This window comes from Pezoporus flaviventris, unplaced genomic scaffold (assembly GCF_033815535.1).
Source record: "Pezoporus flaviventris isolate CSIRO_AGI_PZ_B2104156 unplaced genomic scaffold, CSIRO_AGI_Pfla_v1 ptg000021l, whole genome shotgun sequence".
Taxonomy (NCBI): Eukaryota; Metazoa; Chordata; class Aves; order Psittaciformes; family Psittacidae; genus Pezoporus; species Pezoporus flaviventris.
In genome coordinates this window covers 2692195-2715443 of record NW_026892569.1, presented here as the reverse complement: position 1 = coordinate 2715443, position 23249 = coordinate 2692195, and the positions used below count along the sequence as shown (strand labels likewise).

Here is a 23249-nt window from a genome sequence, read left to right as displayed (position 1 = left end):
CTTGCTGTTTATAAGCTGCTTATACAAGCTTTGTCTTTTTCCTTTTGTTTTGTTTCTTTTCCTTCCCAGAGTCAATTATAGAGTTTGAAGAGAACCGGTGGGAGCCAGGGAGGTGGCAGGAGCTAACCCGAGTCCTGGGGAATGATACTACAGCCCTTTTGTCACTGGCCCCGTATATGAATTACCAGTTTCGTGTCCTATCTGTGAATGCTGTGGGAAGGAGCCAGCCCAGTAAACCGTCCCTGCGCTATGCAACACCTCCGGCTGGTAAACACTGCCATCTAGTTTTCAGAATGTTATTGGTTTTAGTGTTTTGCCGGGAGTAACAGTGCCCTCCTGTGCTTCAGAGAGGGGCAGGAGTCAGAGCCACTCATGCTGCTTTCCCTGCTTAATAGCAGTCCAGGGATGCCAAAGGAGGACTCTGCACTGCTGTGGTTAGCAGGGTGTTTCCTGCCAGGGCACCCCTAGCATCCTGCTTTCCTGATTTTGCACCTTTAAAGGCCATTGCAGCCCTTTATGGACAAGAAGTTGTCATAGGTGAGGGTTTATGGAAGCCTTCAGCAGTGCTAAGCTTGTCAAAAATCTCCATTCACAGTGCGTTTCTTACCGTGACAGAAAATCACAGTGAAATGTTGTGTCCCTGAAAGTCATTTGGAGGCCAACTGTTCGGAACAGCATTTGTATTCCTTGTCATTTTTCTCTTGGCTTTTTTTTTTCCTGTTTACTTCAATTTCAGGTCCTTCCTCAGCTGTGTGTGTCCCACTAATGATACACCTTCTGTTTCCTATTCCCAGAGGGAGAAAAATCTTTTCCTCATAATCCCCTTACATCTGGTGCTTTGAAATCCAAAAGTCACATTTTCATGTTAGCTGGTGGCTCCAACCAACAAGGGCACTTAGGAATCAAGACTGCATAAACAATGTGTTTTGGTCATAGCAGCTTTGCTGATCCAAGTAATTAGTCTCCTGAACATTTTTTGTTAAGGTGTCTTTCACTGTCAGTAATGTGGAAATAAGAAAAGTTTTTCCCATCTCTTTTTTTTTTTGCATTTAAATTATAAATGCTATTAAGACCCAGGATATGCAAACTAACCTTATCATCTGTGTGGTTCCAGCTCCAGACAAGAACCCAGAAAACATCCGAGTTGAAGCTTCAGAGCCAAATGAGATGGTGATGAAATGGGAGGTAAGGAAATGCATCTGTCAGTGCTACAATACTGGAAACAGGTTCTCCCTTCAAGCAGCAGTTTCTAAAGATTCTAAACTTATCAGGAAGTTGCCTTAATATGATTACATTAAAAAAGAAATAAAAGAAATAATGGGTTGCTTGGCTTTATCTCCCTTCCCCTATCCCTGTTTTTTAGGTAATACTAGCAAATTCCATAGGTAGCATCCTTCATGCTCCTGAAGTCAAAGGTAAAGTTCTTATTGACTTGAATGTGTTCTGGATTTCCTCCCCTGGTTTCATTTTTGTTTCAAAAGACAATTTCTTACATCTAACTTTGTAGGTTATTAAGAAGTATGAAAATCTTACAAAGCAAAGTGAGAATTCCCCAGAGTATGTTCTTCTTCTGTGGATCTTGCATACAAGAAAGTGCTTAAAATAATTGTGGTCTTCCCCTGCTCTGCAGATGAAGCAGCCAGGCCCATGGAGGGTATGATTTGCACATAGTTTCTGCCCTTCCAGCCTTGAGGTTTGAAAATGACACAGATCACTTGGCCAAGAGAACGTGAGCTTGAATTTTTACATCAAGAAGTAGTGTAGATAAAACTCTTTTACACATGTGTGTCAAAAGAATTGTGTAAAACTCTTGAGAATGGTTTCCGGTCTTCAAATTCCCTAGCTTTTAAGCTGTCTGTGCCAACAGTTTTAAGAGATATATATTCCTTCATTTAGCACAAATATCCACAACTGTGGAAGGAAGCATATTTTTTGTGGCTGGAATTCAACACAATTTACATGAATTTTACTTCTCAATCTGCTGTTCACAGCAAAGAACAATAAATATTCCCCCAGTATGAACTCATGGCTTAGACTATAATTACAAAAGGAGATGGCCCTCCAGACATATTGACTGGGATTCAAATGGGGATTTTTGCTGTACAACATAGCCCAGGGTCAGGGAAGAAAATTCTGCCTCCCAGAAGAAATGCAGAGTTGTAGTAACCAGCATGGCTGGGAAATGCTGCTATTACCAGTGTTTCATTGAAAAGAGAAAAAATGTTGCTCGCCGGGAAGCCTGTAATCCACTACTCAGACTAGGTAAAAGCAGAAGTGAAAATTGAGATTGAAGGGAGAGAATGAGATGGTCAGGCTTTGTTAAATCTTGTTGAATCATCTAACTGTGGTAAACAGGATATTCATTTATTTATGGTGTTTTCTGAATGCTTTTCAGAGGAAATGATAGGCACTGAACATGCTATTTCTGGCAGACAAAAGCTGCAAATGATGCTAATCTGCCTACTTTGGATTAAGAGACCAGATGAGTATTAGAGAGTAGCTTTTCAGCCAAAGATTTGCAGCACTAAGGAAGATCAAAATAAGAGTCAAGCAGTGCTGCAAAATAACTCTAAAAGAGAAGTTATTTTTTGGTAGCAATTTTTTACTTCTTCAGCTTCTATTGCAAATTTCATCCCCTGGGATCTTGCCATGGAGGTGATTCTCCCAGCAGTGCCTGTTGGAAAGCTGCCCAGTCTACCAGCTCCTTCATCACAGTCATCCCAAAGGTCCTCATACTCTCAGAGCCAAGAAGGGGGAATTTCAGACCTAAGTCCCCATACACATAAGGAGCATTAATGGAGCACTGCTTTCTGCTGGTACTTGCAGGTCAATGCCGTTTCATTCCAGACCTGTGTGTGCAACTTGGATACGTATCAGTTCTCATATATTTAATATGTACAATATGTAAGTCAAATATTATTAAAAGTAAGCCAAGTGGTGGGAAACACCCACAGCTGGTTCAGTGGACTGAAATAACCCTCATCTTTTTTTGGTAGTGCAGCTGACCAGTTAACTTTATTAATTAAAGAAGTACGTATTCAAATAAATAAATTAACTGGAGAATGTCTCATGACAAGCCATTGCTATGTGTCTTCTAATATTTTATAAGTTAATCTTAAATAGATGGGAACTGTGCTGTGATGAATTCTTCAGCTGTCTGGTAAAAAAGAGTAGCACAGCAGTTGCACATTAAATGTCCAAGCGTAGTTTCAAGGATTTGGTGCATATTTAGAACAAATCTAAATTTTAATGACCCAGCTTGCTGCGCTACATAAAATTCTCAGATAAATTGCAGATTTTAGCTGTACTAAAAGGCACACACAGCCTTATGCCAAAATCTGCATTTTAGATGTGCTGAAAGGCATGCAGTTATATTGCATAAGAAAACAAAGAAAACCTGTGGCAAAACAAAAACTGATGTATGTAGTATGCAGAAATACGTCTACCAGGAATTAATCTGTTTTTAATTCAACTGTTTCTCTTTCACCCACCTTTCCCTTGAAGTCATGAAATTTTTCTTCCAGTCATCCTAAAATTAACACGACAGTGAAAAGTTAAAGCTTTCTGTTTTCCTTTTTCTCTGCCAACGTTGTAACATGGTCTCCAAAATTATTCCCCCCCTCCCCTCAGCTACTGTTTCATGATTGCTACAACAAAGGCAGACAAGATCTCTTTTAACTTCTTCTGCAGCCATTGAAACCCATGGAGAGAAATGGGCCGGGGTTGGAGTACAAAGTCAGCTGGCGACAGCAGGGAGTCGAGGCGGATTGGAATGAGGAGATGGTGAAGAAGCATTCCCTGACCCTGCGAAACACTCCCACCTTTGTGCCTTATGAGATCAAAGTCCAAGCAGTAAATAATTTAGGATCTGGTCCTGAACCAAACATTACCATCGGATATTCAGGAGAGGATGGTAAGTAGCAGAAACGCTCATGTGAAAACATGCTGCGTTGGGGATTCTTGCAGTGCAAGATGACCAGACATGGAGTGATGGATTAGGCAGCCCATGGCAAAAACTGCTTAAATGCCAGTGCTCAGGGTGATGGGCTAGATGAGACACAGCCACAGCTGATGCTGGAATTTGAGGGTTTTTTTTTGGAAAGGTCACTTGTACTTTCATTAATCTCTGTTTCTGGCTTAATCCAGATACTTGTTTGAAAGCCACGGTCCATAAGAAGCCTATGAAGTGTAGCAGTCATTGTGTTGTGGTGGGGAAAAAGAGCCTTTAGTTTGTCTGGGGCCTGATTCAATAGTTTAACGCTGTCAGAAGTTGTATACGCTGGCAATTAAGTGCAAACACTCAGGCAGTGCACACTGTAAGTGAATTTATTGATGATGCCACATCCCCATATACACTGGGTGTTACCTTGTCCATTGATTCCTTGAAGGACAGGTTCTCTTCAGCCTGGGTTTCTGTCCAGTGGCTTTCCATGGCTCCTGGGTGGCACAGCCCCCTCTCAGGCCTTCCTGTGTCTCTGGAGAATTCTTCCCCACTGTAATAAGACTTAGCCTTGGATCTACTCCTGCAGCAGGAAGGTTTGGTGGTGTCTCTTCTCTCCCCTGTATGGTGTATGGATGAAGAGGTGGGTGAATAGTGAGAACTGAGAGGAGGAAAACACAAAGCGTGTTTATTTCCTTTGTGTGATACATTTAATTTTTGTATCTATCAATGGAAAATCTTTCTTGCAATTCAGTCATCCATGGATCAAGGCCTCTTTTTTTCAGGCATTGTAATAGCTCTCTGTGTTGCGTAGTGATTAAAATCCTACTGTTTAATGAGCTTAGTTGTAAAATGAAATTGATTATAAAAAACTTCATGATTGCCTTCTTGAGTGCTATGTTAATCATTTTTTTTATTCTCACTGCTGTAAGCATTACTTGAAACAGGAAATCATAAATACTGGTTTAGAAATTCATATGTCCCAGTGCACCCATATTCCAGCCTTCAGCAGAAAGCCCTGATAATGCAAAATAATGTTTCCTAGCCCCTTTCATCCACTGGATGCTTTTTTCTTGCCTGCAGTAGGACTACATGAGCTGGAAAGCGAAGCCCTGTAGCTGTGATCAGTGTGAAACTGAACTCTTGCATGTGTCTTTAATATGTAGCACTTTTGGTTTTACAGTTCCAGATGCTGCTCCTTCCGGCGTGTCGGTGGATATTGTGAACAGCACACTGGTCAAAGTCTTCTGGTTTGGGATACCAAGGGACAGAGTTCGTGGACATTTAAGAGGCTATAAGGTTACAAATTTCTCTTTAAATGTTTGTATATAGTTGAAAACTACTAAATGAATCTCAGCTCAAAGATAGATTGCAATTTTTCATTTCTGGGAAGACAAGATAAATCAATATATTTTTCAACCCCATGCAACATAAATTGTTATAGATATGCCAATCTCAATGCAGGTCAGTTGGTGGAAAACAAAGAGCATGCTGGATGGAAGAAGGCATCACCCAGAGAAACACTTCCTAACATTTGTAGGAGACAGAAACTATGGGATGATTCCTGGTCTAGAGCCCTTCAGTGAATTCCGCTTAACTGTTTTGGCTTACAACTCCAAAGGAGATGGCCCAGAAAGCTCCCCTGTTGTGTTTGAAACTCCAGAAGGAGGTAAGACAAAATGAGAGTATGAGGCAGAGGGACATAAATAGAAATTGTCCATGCAACAAGGCAAGTTGATTTCCTTATTTAAGGATTGTAAAATCTCTAATATTCATAAAACCCTTCCCAAGAAATGGGAATTGTAGATGTTCAGCTAAAGTGTATCCTCATTTAATAAGTAGGTGGAGAAACAGACCAGTTCAGGCTTCTCTGAAAGCTAATCCCTGTATCTTCCAGTCCCAGAACAACCACGTTTTCTCAGGATCCTGAACTTTGACAAGGACTCTGTCACTCTGTTATGGGGACTTCCCAAGAAAGCCAACGGCCACCTTACTGGCTACATTTTGCAATACCAGATGAGTATGTGCTTGTTTTACTTTGATTTTAGAGATTACACGTTATTAGTTAAAGAAAAACAAGACAAAAAAAAAAAAAGGGTGGAGGAGGGACGGTGGTTGCGCATTGTATGTGCACAGTTACATAAACCAGGCTGGTGTGAAGGGCTGAATCACTACCACAGCCGGAGCATCCGAGCAGGGTTTTGAACTGCGATGCACACACAGCCTGCTAGAGGGCAAGCTAAAGTCATCTTCCAGAGCAAAGAGTTTTCTATGCACTTCTCTGGTGTTAGCTCACATTGCTACCATGCCCTATTCTGCACTTATAGACAAATTTAATTATTTCACATTTGCAAGTTATGCCTAACATAGAAGTTATGAAGTGAAACTCATTCAGTGCAAAATAATGAGAGCGCTTTAGCCACATCAGATCTTAACCTTGTGTCAGTGAGTAACTCCTCCCTGTAGAATGCCTCAGCAGAAATGCAGATCACTACTATCTGAGCTATGTTATCGAGCAATCACACTGAGAAACAACTAAATACCAAGGGTATTTCTTTCTTTCCTGAAGAAAGAACTGAGTGGCTGGGGAGAGACAGACTGCCACAGCTGTGAGGTGTGGTGACAATTCAGGGTATTTTGCGTGGGGTTTTAGGATTGAAGAGGATTAGACTGTGCCCTCGTTTTAAAAACCCCAAACATGTAACCAAACATCAGCACTTACCTCTGCTGATAACAGAACTGCCCAGTTGCCTTTGCAAGCAGGGACTGGAGGCTGGATCTTCCCTTTGTTTTTGACGACTATGGGCTGAGAGTGGATCTGTCTATTTAGGCAGTTTGGGAGGGAAAACCCCTCCTTCAATTGCCAACTGTGCCAAGGCAGAGTGGAGCAAAGCAGAACAGCCATTAACTTGCTTGCAAAAGTTTGCAGATGTTTGGAAGCAAAGCAAGAAGCAGTTTATATATATTTAATGATCTAGTAGACAGTAATTTTTTTCCTCCCACTCAGTATGTGCGTATCTAGAATCAGAGAGCTTTTTAAGAACAGCAATAGCTCACTGAGTAGTCGGGAGATTGACATGGATGAGATAAATCCCATTTAAGTACTTGGCAGGAAGGTGAGATATGCTTATTCAGGCTTATTCAGGCTGCATCCTTCCTACTTACTGCAGAGTGCCTCCCTTCCAGGACACGTTTCATGTTCATAGCCTTTAGCTGCTGGATGTGACTCAACTGCCTTTTCCCTTTCAGTAAACGAAACACACGAAATCGGACCCCTGAGCGACGTCAGCGTAACAAACCGCTCCACACTCAGCTGGAAGCTTTCAGGTCTCAGCTCCAGTACCAAGTACAAATTCTATGTAAAGGCTTGTACAGTCAAAGGCTGTGGGAAGCCGGTCACAGAAGAAGGACTAACGATGGCTCAAGGGAGTAAGTTAATAGGCAATATGTTTTTATGTGGAGAAGCTCTAACAATAATGGAAAAATCTATTGAGAATATTCCAGGCTTGACATTTCCTTGGTAATTAGAGGAAATAAATTTGTTTCTCTTTCTATGAGAGCAGTCAATGAACTTTTAAATGTAGCAGTGCAGTTCTTCAGGAAAGTAGAGCTTATCTGTTTCATTTTGCTGTAAAATGCTGTCTCTATTCTCACCGATCAACTCTTTAAGCCGTACTAGAATAAGTGAATTGCGTTTAGTCACAAACGGCAAATTGAAGATCTAGATAATCTGTTCTCAGTTATATTATGAAAACAAATTCTGCCCTTTTGTGAAGATGGGGGACTGCCAGCAGCAGCATTAGGGCCAGGCGTTTGATGTGGGAAATCCAGATGAACATAAAGTTGACTGCAGTGCATTTGATATATTATTTTAATATTATTTTATCTGACACTGTAAGTGAGCATTTGTGTGCCACTTATACCCTGTCCTAAAACACCAGTGATCAGTGATTTAAAGGAAAATCTCAAGCACTATATGATAGCTCATCTTTCACATTCAGCTGAAATGAAATAAAGTGTACTGTGCTCAGGAAGTCTGAAAAGTCTACAGTACCGAGGACAAGCCCTTGCTGTTAATCAGAAACCATTGCTCTGCACTTAATGCAGGGAAGGAGAAAGAGATTGTGATAAGCAAGAGTCCTGGCCTCATCATCTTTAAGCAATGACAATAGTCTGGAACAATATTGATATAAAACAGAAAAATGGTCATTGTTGCACCACATCTTATTGGACTTCTAAGTTACAGAATCTCTTCAGCTACTGGTAAAATATATAAAATGTACTTTAAACTCATCATGTCCCAGTTCAGGATCCAGTCATGAACTGTCACCCATTTTCTCAAGTAGTGAAACTTCTTAACTGTCTTGTAGCCTTCAGTCTCACTGTAGAATACAGATACTCACACAGTTGTAACTATTAATCTATCAGTATAATTTAAAATGTCTTTTTCATTAAGGAAAGTAAAAAATCTTATTTGTTTCCCAAGCTAAAAGTACAAAATTTCACCTTATTAGTTGCCTTTTCTGGCCTTCACTGGTCAGCCAGAATAATGTGGTTTAGCCACTGTAATATCTATAGCTCCTCTGAATAACCTTGTCAGGTTTTATGAAATGCACCCCTGCCTGATATGCTTAAAAGGATGATAATGTTGCCATTCATTTTGTTCTCATTCTCGTCTTTCCTAAGACTCTTTCAGCAGCGGCAGCAGCTGATTCTTGTGAAATGCTTGTAGAATAGAGTAGTATAATTGATATATGCTGCAAGGGTCCAGTTCTGTGGTTAATATGTGCCCCTTGCCAGTTCTCAAGCCACCTTAAATTAGGGCACTGCATCTGTCACTGAGACGCCATTAGTTTTGCGACATTATTTGCTGGCTAAATTGTTCAGATATGTTTCAACTAAACATGGTAAGCTGAAAAAAAATAATCACTCTATTCAGTGACCTTCTTGGGGTTTTAAATTGTGGTATGGGGAGCAAGGCGATTGCTCAGAATTAAAACAATCACTCTTTCTGAAGAAAGGGAGTGACTGCAAAAGTTGAAGTTTATAATTTAAAATGACCCACATAAATGACAGATGTAAAATGTGGTGCCCTCTGAAATGAAACTCCGTGATAGAGCGCTCCAAGTTTCTTTGGGTTTTGATTCAGTGATTCTATATCCACTCTATTCTGGTTTTAGTAATAAAAACATAAAGCTCTCATTGTTCATTTTAAGACTTTGAATAGCTTCCACTGCTGTAATAAAGCCTTTGCAGGCTGTGCCATGGGTATTTCAGAATTTTACAAAGCATTCTGCCAGGAAAGTGGAGATGTTGAGGTGGAAACTATGGATTCATTCAAATTTTATCACTGATACTTGATCTGCATCACTGCTATTGCTTTCAATTTATTTGCAGTTATCCCTGCTACTATAGTCTGGAATCAGAAAGAAAAGCCAATCTTTTTTCTTAATATGTACATATGCAAGTATGCATGTATCAACACTAAAACCGAGTCTGTGTAGGGAAAATTGTTGTGCTCTAAATGATAATTTTCCCAGCCTGTAATTTATGTGCAACCCATTTCCTGATGATGGGATTGCAGTGGCGTGAATGACTGTATATAGTAAAAAAAGGTTTTTCTCAATTAAATAAATATAACTCCCTGTATAGATAAATGGGTGGATCATCGTTTTTATCTACAACTGCAGTACCTTCCTCTGTGAATGAACCATTCAGATTTTTGTCAGGAGTAACACATTGCTTCCAGTTAGCAACACTTTAGCAAAAGGTCAATGAGTAAATACTGTCTTATGCTCACATCTCTATTTCTTCACTCTTCGGTGGAGCAGTGCTGCGGTCTGTGCTTCTCTGGCAGTCGTGATCAAACCCTCTGCTCTGCAGTTGCCTCCATCAGGAGGGACCCAAGACTGCTGACATTGACAGCTTATACTGCCAATGAAATAAAAGGCCTTTTTCTTATGAAAGATGTTAAACATACCCAAAAAATCTCAGATACAAAATGCTGATAGACAACCACAGATTTTTATCATTTGTTGATAAAATACTGTGGACATGAAGTACCTGGGCAAAAGGATACTCGTGTTGTACCACAAAATACATAATAGTTCAATTTTTTTACTACATCTCAGTTTCATCCCACAGAAGAGGGTATGCAGTCTTTAGAAAATTAGTTTTATCTCGAACTTTTAATTTTCAGGCAGTATTTCTTAAATGACCTACAACCTAATTAGTTTTCCCCTTGAAAATGTCGATTTGCTAATGATCATTAGCCCTGAGAAACAGCACAAAATAATGTTCTTATATAAGTGAAAAAAATTAATTTAATTTAACAGTCCTTATGAACACAAAGCTTCTTCTCATCTAGTTACCACTGTTTCTTGAGGATTATCAAACATGTATTACGTGTTGAGAATTATTACTGTGTGTCTAGAAATTCAAGCCTTAATGAAAAATTCATCCAGAGGAAGCCATACCATTGTAGTTTTATTTTTCAGAGAAGCCAGAAAATAGAAGCTCACCAGTTTCATTATATTTCAGTGGCACTTGGCATGTAACTCCTAAGGCTTTTTGAAAATCTTACCCAGAGGGTGCTAATCTTCATTACACACCATAAGATGAGGACAGTAACCATTTGTAAAAAAACATATGGTTTTAGTTCTCTTTTGCCACAGGCACAGCGAGAAAGGAAAAATACAACTGCCTTAGCCATATGTAACCACTGATATTGTTACCAGCAAACCCCCAAAATATACTCTACTTGCTCACAGTCAAGAGAACCTGATGAAATCTTGATGAGAAGTTTCTTTTTTCTATCATTTATGTCATTCCACTCTACTGCCTCTTCTTTGGCCGGGGGACCTGCAGCCCATCAAACCCTGTTGCTCATCGCAGCAACAAACTGTCCCACCTGCCCAGGTGCTGCATGCAGGCTGTACCAGGAAAAAGAACATCTGGTATATCACTGTTTCACACCCCTATCATCCTGAGCAAGACAAATAGGCATGTTAAGCATAATATATTACATATATCTGTCTTGGAGTACTTCATGTTGTTATTCACAAAATTGAAGCAAATCTGTGATTATTTGTCTTTGGTGTATTTCTTTTTTCCTTTTTATTCTTCTATCAGCCTGCCCCAGTGTAGCCAACACTGAGAGCTAAAGAGAAGCAGCAAGAGATGAACAATCTATAACCTGTTGTCTTGTGTGAGCTCAGGTTTCTTCTACAAATACAATCAGTACAAATAGATGGTCACTAACTCACCTATAAATTCTTCACAATAGTCTTTACATGCAACAGGTTTACTAATCTTTATATCTTAAAATATTCCAAATTTACCATGAATACCCTCCTGCACTAAAAAAGAGGAAGGATACTTGTAATGTGCATTTATACACTTTCAATAGCCAGTCAGTAGGGGATAATAACAGTTCATCTTTCCATTTATCACAGCAGATGTTTTTAGACAGGTATGGTTATAAATTAAGATGTTGCCCACAATTAGTATTTCACTATTAGAATGCCAGCTTTTTTATACAAGTATGTTTTATAACAGATGTTCTAACTTTTGGAGAGCTAGCACTTTGGTAAGTCTTTGGGGGCAGTTTCTTTGTTTTTGCTTTATACCATAAGCTTCCATAAAAAATGTGTGGTCTGTTGTTCTCATAAATCTTGAAGCCCAGTAGGAATATTGTAAAATTGCTGTTCAGTGTTTAATGTTCATGTGATTCCCATGGTATGGCTGATAAACAGTAGGGGAAGGTGAGAAGTGCTGGTGATATGCCTTTATTACTAATGCTTCTTCTCCCTTACTGTAGATTAAAAACCTAGCCCAACTGCTTTCAATTTTCTGAAGCTAATTTCTGTAGCTCACTGACCTTTCAGTATGTTGAGATTTTCCTTATCTGTCTGTCTTTGCTTTTATTTTTCAGGATTCTACACTGCTTTTTCTATTCCAACCACCAAACCTGCCCCAATTAACAATGCTTTCTCCTCTGTAGATACTATATTGAGTGTGTAACGCAGACCAGAAAGAAATCACATGGATAGAAACCTTATAATCACCCATCACTGAATACCTGTACTGAGTTTTAAAGAAAAAAATGTGTTTAGTAATTTGGGATAGATGATGTTAAACAGCCTGGAGAGCCAATGGTAGATCCCCAGTCACAGGTCAGGTTGTGCTCAAACCTTCATTCCAGCACATACATCCTAGCCCTACTTGGTGTGCCAGGGCTGCGGCACAGCTGGAGGCGCTGGTACAGCTGAGCAGTAACCTGGCTCAAATGGTTCTTTCTTCAGCCATATCAGTTACCCCTTTCTGCTTCTGTAAAGAGCTGACCATTCAAAAAGAAGAGGCTGGCACTAGCTGGAAATAAATGTGTGATAGATGGGAATTGGTTAAATTGGTTTAAGAAAATGCAGAACAAAACCACAGCTGCTGGCCACCACTGAGCTCAGGGTTTGAGCAATATGCTTACTAGGAGAAATCCTTCCTAAGGGAGTTGTGTTGTGTATAAATTGGACCATGTAGTTATCCTGTCGCGCATAAGTGTTATACGGTATTTAATACACAATAGGTTGAAGGTTCATATTCATTCTTGTTACTTTATGGATAGTGTTTCCTTTGCTATGTTTTTCTGATGTCTTGATTTTAGGACATGTAATTAAAATATACTTGTGGTATCCTGTTGCTTAATTTGCAGTTTGATTAAAAATTATAGCTCAGTTTCATGTACTTCATTTAGCAAAAATTACCGATAGATGGATTAATTTATGGTAATAATCTGTGCTTCAGTATCAGCAGTATTTCAGCTGTATGTGTGCTCTCTCTGTCCCAGTGGTCTACTAATTTAACTGCTTATGATAATACATGGATAGTTGCCTTGGAAAACTTATCTTCAACTGTTGCTTTGATTGTGCTTGGATTCATTTTAATCTTTTTTTTTCCTTCAGCTGTCAGCTAAGCCTTAATCTCTGAAAATTTCTTGCTTTGCTTGTTTACTAGTTGAAATATTAATGAGCATCGTTTTACTGTCAGTGCTAATTGGTCAAGTAGTTTTCAAATTATACTTTGTGCTCAGTCCTTCATTTAGAAGACTTTGAATAAAGCAGGCAAATTAGGCAACTGAACACAATTAAAATGTTATATTACTAAGTACAAACCCGACAAATCTCTTTGCTGCCACCAAGGGCAGGCACCCTCCTGTGTTGTACCTGTTGGTTGACTAAAGAGATCCTCCAGAGGTCCACAGAGAGTTCTGAATCTTCTTGTATGAACAGGCTGTTCACGTTCAGGCAGTGATTGCTAACCTCTGTACATGTCCTTTTTTCTGTTAAGCACAAATGATATTTTAAAAAAGCTTATTCAATTCCCTGCAGTCTTAATGCAGACAGAAATCACAGTAGGTGTTTTGCAAGTAAGAAGGCTCTGAAACTAGGGGTACTGGAATATCCTTTCTACCTCTTAATCAAATATTAAACTCATCAGGAATACCTAAATGCCTAAACATCAGTTTAAAAGCAAACTTCAGTTACATCTAAAACCGTGCTTTGTGCAGGCATTGTGGAATTCAAAAGGACATGGAAAATCGCTGTCAGGAGAGAAATGAGTACAAATCCCAATGTTATTTTTTTTTCCATGAGACATATAAGAATCCATTTCTAGATAACAAGCTGTCTGTGCTTCCCTGCTGAGTTCAGTTCAATGGGAGAAGCATCAAACCCAAGATTATCTATACAAAGCAAGCCCATTTTCAAGCTGTAAATTTTTAAGCAAGCATTAGTTAAAGCAGATCCATAATCCCCCATCAATATTAACTTTCCTCCTGGGAAATGTACAAACCCCTTCATAAACATCAGGATTACTTCAGTCTGCTGCTTGTTTTTTGTGATTGCATATTAAAAATCAAATTGGGGAATTTTTACAAATTTTACTTCACTGCCTGCTTTTGAAAATCAGAGTATCTGATGAGAAATGTTAAAAATCCTTGTGTGTCATATGTCTGTTATTTACCTTATCTGTGATTGTGCATTTTGCAGGCCTTTTGTTCAATGAATACCATTAAATCAATATGACTTGAATATGTACATTCCATAGGTAAAGGGATCGGCAAGATTTCAGAAGCAATAAAGCCCACACAAAAGTTTCACCCCATTGAGGCACTTGAGCCTGGAACTGAATATACAGTTCGTCTAGTGACTAAGAATTGGGTTGATAACAATAGCATTTTTGAAGATGTAATTGAGACAAGGGGGAGAGGTGAGACATGCAACCTTTCAAGGTGATAAAGATTTATTTTGAATGTAAATAAATGTTGAGGTTACATCTTGCATTGTGCAGTGAAAGTGTACCAAAATCATCATTTTGTTCTGTGGTTTTTGACCCTTGCAGTTGAATCCCATGGGAGTATAAAAGCATCTGTGGTTCTCGGACGAGTGAGTCCTGTGCTTTACTTGATGCACAATAGCCTGGAACAATTACAAACCTTTACTAAACAGTTTTCTCTCCTATGCGATTTTGAAAGGGTAGTGCTGTGATATAACCCATTTTAAGTCCAGTGGTTTGCATGTATCAGGTGCACTTTTAAATCTATTTCTTTTGCACAAACTGCTTTTGCATGAGAGGCTTAACAATTCTCTGTTCAGCTTTCCTATTTGGCATTAATTCTTTGAGTCAACTACTCTCTCAGAATTACCTTTACAAAATGCCTGTGTTGTGCCTTCTAGACTGCACATTCCTGTTAAATCTAAAAATGTCATGCTCTGGATATATTTCTCTCTTGCATTTCTTTAAGTTGAACAAAATAATAGTGATAGACTGACATAATTAGGATCCAGTGAAGAACATGTTATGTGTTCATGTTATAATAGGGTGATGCCCTTTTCCTCTGATTAATTTTCTTCTTTTTTTTTTTTTTTTTTTTTTACTCCTTTTCTATTCCACAAAGCCTATGCTGGTATTTACGATGGAATTTCCACCCAGGGGTGGTTTATTGGACTGATGTGTGCCATTGCTTTGCTCACCCTACTGCTGCTAACTATTTGCTTTGTCAGAAGAAATAAAGGAGGAAAATATTCAGGTAAATGGATTTATTGTCCTTTCACTGTGTTCACACATAATAACAAGCATCTTTCAGACTTTTTTCTCTGGAGGCTGCAAAGCCGCAAGCAGAAACATCCAATTAGGATTTGTAGCTTTTGATACATATCCGCAGAATGGATTCTAATGAATATAAGCGAAGCTGTGCTGTCTGGGTGGAATAGTGCTATGTGCTGGTCAGAGATTTTGCTAAGGCCCTTGATAGTGCTTGCTGAATCCTTCAACATTTAAACCAGCTGTAAAGTCAAGGTTCTTCATTGGTTGCACCTCTGAGCCCCTGCTGGTAGGGCTACCTGCTCACTTTCCAACTAGTAACAATTCCTTGACATACTGGCCTAACTTCCATAGGTAGCCAAACTGCCTAACAATAGAATGATTTGCTAAAAGTAAATCTGTAATTTTCAAAACAATGAGTAAGGTTTTCGGTATAAATATTTAAGTATAAATCTGGTTGCCCAGAGAAGCTGCCCCATCCCTGTCAGTGTTCAAGGCCAGGTTGGATGGGGCTTGGGGCAACCTGGTCTAGTGGAATGTGTCCCTGCCCGTGGCAGGGGGTTGGAAGTGGATGAGCTTTAAGGTCCCTTCCAACCCAAACCATTCTACAACTCTATAAACACTTTATAGATTTCTTAAAAAATTAGGGGATGTCTCCATACTCTTTGCAGAAGACTGCCAGTTGTGTCCACACACAGTTAGAGCTGCTGCCCTCCAGGTTAAGCTGTATGTGATGACAGGTGCTTTTCCCATTGCACCAGCTAAAAGAAACAAACACAGCAGAACATGGCATACAGATCTGTACTTTATTTTATTTGTACAGTGAAAGAAAAAGAAGATTTGCATCCAGATCCCGAAGCTCAATCAATAAAAGATGAAATCTTTGGGGAATATAGGTAAATAGGACCTGCTTTAAAAAGCGTTTGTGTTTCTTGGGGTTTTGTTTGTTTTCAGATGTCATCGTTATTTAGGACATTTTTATAGCATGCAGTTAACGCTGTTTTTCATTTTCAAAGCAAACCTCATAGGAGTGGATAAAAGTAGGAATATAAAGGTATATCCAGTACACTTAAATCCATCTGAGATGGATATAAGTAAATGTTGATGTGCCAGTGTTTATTTTTCACTTGGTTTGGTTCTCTCTTTTTTTTCTTTTAATTATCATTGTATGAATAATGTAAATATATATGATAATTTGGGTTTCTGCTGTAATGTCCATTGAAGCCAAGAGAAAGACTTTTATGTCTTCAACGGGTTTCTGAAACCTGGTCAGGCCCAAATCGTGCAATATGGGGAATGTTCATTTTGTGGAAGAAAGCAAAAGCTTGAAATACAGTAATAGATGGCAAAAACCCAAAAAAACCTCACTACAGAAGTTTCTGTAGGAGAACTGAAACACTCACTTTGGCTGCTTTAAAATAACTAAAGCTTATAATATTGCATAACCATGGTACGAAGGAAAATGCATCATTATAAGAACCATGCTGGAAAACTGATGTCGCTGGCCTTAAAGGCGTAAAATTTCTGATTAAATCCTTCTTATATATACTACATTATTTGTACTGGAATAGGGTTTTATTTCTGCATAATTTCATCTTTATTTAATTTTTAATGCTTTCTAATGGGACAAATATTTAGAAAGGTAAGAAAGTCCTGAGGTTAATAACCTTGAACCCCCTCTTTTCCCCCCCAAACTCCAAACTTATCTTTTTTTATAAGTAGAAATGCCACATGCAGAAAAGCAGCAAATTTTTTTCCTGTATTGATTATACACATTGTTGATTATATGCTGAAGAGGTAAATTTCAGGTGTGTTTTTCTGTCCTTCCTTAGGTAACGTTACCAAAGCTTTGACACTGAGTTGGCATCAGCAAGGACCGTAATTGAGTAATTATGTGCCTAGTTCAGAGGCATAGTTTGTTTGGGGTTTTTTTAATAATCTTTTAATCTATGTTCAAATCCCCCCCAAAGGCTGCTTTGGCTCTTCTCCAGTGCCATAGGGAGAATGGACTTTTTACCTTTTTTCCTGAATTTTTTGTGGAGGGTCTGTTCTTTTTTACAAAATTGCTATTGAATATGGACCACATATGAGGAGATACAGACACTTGATTCTGCTTTTGTTTTTCCCTATTCCTCCCCTTTAGCAGAGAGAAACTCTTCAGTTATAGTAAGATAACAGCATAATAAATGAAAAAAGGGGAAAAAGCCCCTTTGTTACTCATATCAAGCAAAGGCTCACAAAGTAGAGTTATAACCTACAGCTGATGCCTCACCCCACACATATACATCAGTCCCCACACCCAGCTTGAAAAATGAAATAAACAGGCCCTGAATATTGCCCACTGTTTTGTAAATTGAAATCGTCTCTTTCTGTAAGATGTTGAAAACTTAACAACAGCAGTGATTGCTGCAATGGATCCTTCAGATCCTTTCCAGCATTCCCTTTCCTTTCCCCTTTCGCTTTCTGTCCATTCTTCTGTCTGTCCAAGGCAAAAAAGGAAAAAAAATAAAAGCACACATGTACTTTTCATTGATGTTTTCCTTTTTGACCAATTCCATTGTTAAAATAATCACAAAATCATGTATGTGGGGAATTCAGGTCGGTGTGCGTGACCTTGTGTGAGGTGCACCAGACCAAGTAGGACTCACAGGATCTGATCATTCCCAATGTACTACCCACGAAGAAATGTGTCCCTTGCTCTTCCCTTCTGCTGCTGTCTTTCACAATAAAAGAGTAGTTTCCATGCTTGCAATTAAAGGCTAGATTTTTGGAAAGGCATTTCTTTGTTTTGTAGTGACAGCGATGAAAAGCCGCTGAAAGGCAGCCTCCAGTCAATTAACGGGGACATTAAAGCCACTGAAAGTGCTGATAGTCTGGTAGATTATGGAGAAGGGGAGCATGGGATGTTCAATGAAGATGGTTCATTTATTGGAGCTTATTCTGGATCTAAGGAAAAAGGGTCAGTGGAAAGCACTGGGAGTTCTACAGCAACTTTTCCTCTCCACGCCTAAAATAATAGCAAGAATGATTTATGTTTAATTGTGATATTTATCTCGATTAGTACTCCACAGTTATCACATGTGATTGGAAGCAGATTGCCAATTGAGCCAGTCAGGAACCTGACATGCAGGTAATACAAAAATAAGTCACTGCCACTAAAAAATGATTTTCCATTCTAATTTCTAGGTGTTTTCTTCTAATTAAAACAAAATAAATCATTCTTTACTATAGAAAATGTCTTAGTCTTACCAAAACAGAATTTCTCAGTGTTACGTCTGTATACTTAACTGCTACTCCATGTGTGTCTTAGGTTTGGAATATCTTTCTCTGTATAGTAATTTTTTTTCCTGTATGGCTGCTGTCACTTTGTACATACGTGTATACATAGTATTTCCTCAAATACCACGGCCTCAGCGTTGTAGAGGTTATAACACACCAAGAAAATTGAACAAAAACAACGGGTTGCTCTGCAAAGTGACACCATGCATCCTACTGAGAAAAATGATGATTTAAAATACTGGAGAAATATATTCTATATATTGTGTAATTTTTCATAAAAGAAATAAACTCCTTTGCTTGTGATATTCTAAAATTATTTTAGTGGCTACAGCTGACTGCAATATCCAATTCTTAGACATGCAACTATCCACAGAAAAATTGCTCTTAAAAGACAAAGCTCTGGCCTTGTAGATGAATCTTCTGCCCAGTAGCTGGCACTATTTCCTTAAGTAAGTTAAGCTGCAGTATCTTTCCTGTGGCAAGGTAAAACAGGGTTCCCATCCACCATCATTAGAAAGTATTTTAGTTTCTTTTCCCAAGTCTCTGCGAGCTGCATTTCTAAGCAAAATGCTTGTTGTCTGTCTCATATCTGTATATTTGTGCACTAGCATACATTTCATAGAGATGTTGTACATACGATATTAATATTGACACAAGTAAAAATCAGCCTTGTTTTATTTTGAAATGAGATATGTTGCTAGCATGAGTCTGTGTAGGAATAAATAGAATTGCTTCTCAATATGAGTTTGGACCAGCAAAATAGTTTTCAGAAGGAGTTGTGTGTATACCAGTCATATAAATCTCACATCTTTCTAGTATCACATAAAATAGACCTACCTGACTCTTATAATTTGTTTTCAAGATATTCATTGTTAAATAAGCAAAAGCAAATGCAAAGAGAAAATATTATGGTATAATTTCTTTTATATTTTGTTTATTGGATGCTGGTTTAAACCTGGCTCTTTTCTTTGCCTCTCCAACACTAACTCAGCAAGCTGTACAGCACATTTTTTTGGTCTTTTTGTATTGGAATCTCTTGAATTTCTTTAAAAGTATGTATTTTTTAATATGTTTATTTGAATAGACTATCAATATGGCTTCATTTCTTCTTGCACTTACAAATGACTGCCACTTCAATTACGATATTTTTTAAATAGTTACTACAGGAGGAATAGATCCTAAAAGCCATTTTGCATCATGATACTAATTAGGCAAATATCCCCAATGGCTCCTTCACGGTCTCCATTACTTCAATGGAAGGAAGAAAGGAAGCAAGAATTACTTGCATGGTTATGAGTTCCAGTAAAGGCTACAATTAAGGCATGTTAGTTGCCCGCAGTAATGCAGGTTGTTACCATCAGAAAGGCCATGGTGTGCATACACAGATCACCTTAGCAGGGGTTCCTCCCCAGTATTCATCCATTTCTGAAAGCAGTAAGTGGCCTCTGGTCCTTGATGCTTCTGCATATCTGTTCCTCTTTATTTTAATTGTTAATTTTATTTTTTTTTTAATTTAGCTTGTAAGGGCCTTTTATATAGCCTCTGTTTGGAAAAAGCAAACCCCAAACAGACAGCTTGAAACCACCAGTGATGCCATGTGTACGAGTATAAACGGAGGAGTAGAAATCTGCCCTCATTCAAAAATCACTGCAATCTGTATTGAGTGAATCTGTATTTCACTCAATCCAAATGCTGAAAATGTCCAAAGTAATATTTATTTACAAAAAAAAAGCAAACCAAAACAAAATAAAAAATGCTTATTTTAAAAGAGAATGATTGGGTAATTGGAGAAATGTGAAAATTGGGATCTCATCAACAGAGACATTTCCCACCATGATCTTTATCTGCTGACTCTTGTGGGCTGCAGCCCAAACCAGATAAAGTCTAAGAGCTGATTAGGCTTGTGACAGCCTTTATTGCAAGCTTCAGGCTGTTTTCATGATTTCCTTTAGGAATCATATGCACTAATGCATGACCAAGGGTCTTTGAAATAGGAACAAAAAATGAGGGAACAAAATTGGGATTATCTCCCGTGAAGCCTCGCTAACCTGTTCAGAGGGAAGGGCAGAGCTCTCCCAGCCACAGGGTCACTAACCAGGGCAGATGTCTATGGTGAGGCTGGATGCCACCCACCCACAGCTCCAGTCATCTATTTCTTGTGTTGCTGCAGATCCACTAAACTCCTTGTCCCAGAAAATGCCTACATTAAACAGACACAAACTTCAGATCTTATTAGTAAGTGTCAAATTATCAAATAAGGAATATAAATCCCCTGTGCTATCATTTGATCTGTTGCTGCTAAGAGATGTTTATGACATTCCTGGGATGTGCTACTCATCTGTGCCAGTATGAGTGCTTTTCTATTAAAATTTTAATTCAGATCCTTAAATCTCAATGTTGGTGTTTTGTGACGCCTCAGGGCCTAAAAATGATACAGTGACAAAAAAATGTTCAACGGAATTTGTATAGTGTGCACTGACTTTTGAGGAATATGCCCAATGAATATTAAACAAATGGCTAAACCTCCTGGGGAATCTCACTCACCTGAGCTTTTTCCTCTTTCTAAATCATTTCTTTGCCTTCATTTTTTCCTCAATGGGGTTTTATTTTCTATTGTAAGGGTGCCACTCATGCAGTGTACCCCGGACAGTGCAGGACACTCATAGTTTTATCAGCAATTTTCTTTTAAAATTAAACTAACAGAGCAAGCTTAAATTTTCCTGAGCAGTCTTTTGTCCTTGCCAGGAGATGGGCTTCATTTTTTTCTAGGACGGTCTGTTACAGGTGAGAGGAAGTGTGGCCATGCAGGCTGAACAAAAAGTATCACCAACTGTGCTGTGGTTCTAAAGTAGTACATTAAATCCATTGATGTGTTTTATTTTTATTTACTCTGGCCATGAGTGTTTATTAAAATTAGTTGATGGAAATATGTGGTGATTTCATTGATTACTGCTTAGCAGGGGATTTCAGACTGCCTGCTGAGAGGAGGGAGTCAGAAACGGCCAGTGTGTGAGCATGCAGACAGTGCTGGATAGGGAACTATTAATTACACAGTGCCATGGCTATTAGTTTGGTTATGTTTGGTTACAAAGTGCCATTACATTTTGCTGGCAGTACACTGTGAGAGGGGAAATGCCACTTTCAGATTTGATATCTTAGTCCACCCAGGATGCAATTTCACCCAGCAAGGGGGAGGCATTTCCCTGGCCCCAGGAATCCTGGCTTGTGGATTTCAGCTGCCTTCCCTGGAACAAGAGAGGGCTGGATGTTTCTCAAAAAGTTGTGTAGTTTTCAGTGTGCATAAGATTAAGCAAAGAAAATCAGGTCTTCCCCACTAATGGGAAAAAAAAAAAAGCCCAGTGTGCTAGCTCCTATGCCAGTGAGCCATTTGCAATCACAGAGCAGAGTACCATTGGTTTGGTATGGATTGTAATCTCAGACAACTTTTTCTTATAAAATATATACATATAGTTAAATACCACAACCAAGAACTTGTAGGAATGGCCCCAGCTTCAGTTTCTGGCAAAATTTGGGGACCAAAATTTGGGGACTCAAGAAATCCTCACTTCTGCTTGACTCTGCTCTGCAGCAAGGATAATGGTACAGACTGGGTATCGAAGCCCTTCTGGGGCTGGATGTTTAGGAAGAGCAAAATGAGGAACCAAATCAGAAAATGACTTTCCCCTCTGGATCAAATGTGTGTATGCATTCTAAATAAAAAAACTTTGTTTTAATTGTATCTAATTAGCATATCATTTATTGTTTTATGGTGATTCTATGGTATTTGTTCTGTTGCGTTCTTATTACACAAATTTGAATGAGTAGCTCTTTTTCTGGTAACTACTTCCATTGACTGAATGAGTCAGATCCAATGCACGAGAGGCTTTAATGAAAGTTACAATTTTTGAGATAAAAACAAATACTAGCACAATGTTTCTATATAAAAAGATAGGGTTTTTTTAGCAGTAATTTCACTTTCAGTTTGTAAACTGAAGTTAGAATAATTCACTGATGCTTGTGTGCTTCTGAAAGGAAATCTTATCATAATTTTTTATAGTTGTCATTTTGCAGACGAGTGGTAAATCTAGATTATTTTACATACCGTAAGAACAGATACGATGAAAGGGAACTCTTGGTGGCAAGAGAATTTTCTTTATATAACAATGGATCAAGCCCTCAGCTGCATCTCTGTTAATGTTTAATATTTAAAAATAAGGCCTATAAACTGTGTTGCAATACCAGCACATGTATATTGCAGCTCTGTATCTTTCATGTAAAAGTCTCAAGTGGTCTGCACTGATTTATTCTGTTTTCAGGCAGGAGCCAGTAGGTGGGTTTGAGCCAAAGCACACTGTCTGTTTCATTTTTTTGTTGTTATTATTACTACTACTTTAAATAAGATACTTTGTAATTTCATGAGAAAAGATCAAAGCAAATGTGGTGTCACTGTTACAATGTTACTTTTTGAGCTAAATGTTAGTGTGCATTTATTAAAGTTTAGAGAAAAGTGTTGTACTGTAGTTGCTGTTTGTATCATGCATATGTGCACGTATGGTTTTAAAGGATATTTTCATTTTACATGAAATACAACTTTGCTAATAAAAGTTTGACTTGATGTAATCTTCAAAAGCCTTAGCTGTAATCAGCAAGTTTCTCTTTTGTTTCTGTTTGTTGCGGGTTTTTTCTCCTGAATACCATTTCTTTGCTGGGAATCTGTTTTGATTGTTATTCATAGTCCTCTCTAGCTTGTGGTCTCTAGTGGGATTTCTTGCCCTCACACCAAGGTTGAGCTGCCCTTGGCTTTCACTGGGACCGTTGGCCACCACAAGCTATCTAGATATGATCTACACCAAAGTAAGGATGAACCTGAACTGTGAACACCTTGAATTCAAATGCATCATTTATTTCATGGTACGATCATCTCCTGGATCAA

The 23249-nt window shown here is 38.6% G+C and overlaps 1 protein-coding gene across 7 annotated transcripts in view; it reads left to right on the top strand.

Annotated features, from left to right (window-relative positions):
* The window catches only part of CHL1 (cell adhesion molecule L1 like), a 141269-nt gene extending 118324 nt beyond the window's left edge, over positions 1 to 22945 (top strand). For 4 of the 7 annotated variants that reach the window (XM_061455710.1, XM_061455711.1, XM_061455708.1 and 1 more), the window contains 11 exons: positions 70 to 267; positions 1115 to 1185; positions 3691 to 3913; positions 5124 to 5239; positions 5405 to 5609; positions 5838 to 5960; positions 7190 to 7369; positions 14042 to 14203; positions 14892 to 15023; positions 15861 to 15933; positions 17832 to 22945. In XM_061455710.1, coding sequence (XP_061311694.1) covers positions 70 to 267; positions 1115 to 1185; positions 3691 to 3913; positions 5124 to 5239; positions 5405 to 5609; positions 5838 to 5960; positions 7190 to 7369; positions 14042 to 14203; positions 14892 to 15023; positions 15861 to 15933; positions 17832 to 18048 — 1700 coding nt within the window. In that variant the 3' untranslated portion in view covers positions 18049 to 22945. The remainder of the gene's footprint in view (positions 1 to 69; positions 268 to 1114; positions 1186 to 3690; positions 3914 to 5123; positions 5240 to 5404; positions 5610 to 5837; positions 5961 to 7189; positions 7370 to 14041; positions 14204 to 14891; positions 15024 to 15860; positions 15934 to 17831) is intronic. The other 3 variants (XM_061455712.1, XM_061455713.1, XM_061455714.1) reach the window with 3 other exon arrangements.
* Positions 22946 to 23249: the final 304 nt, after the last annotated feature.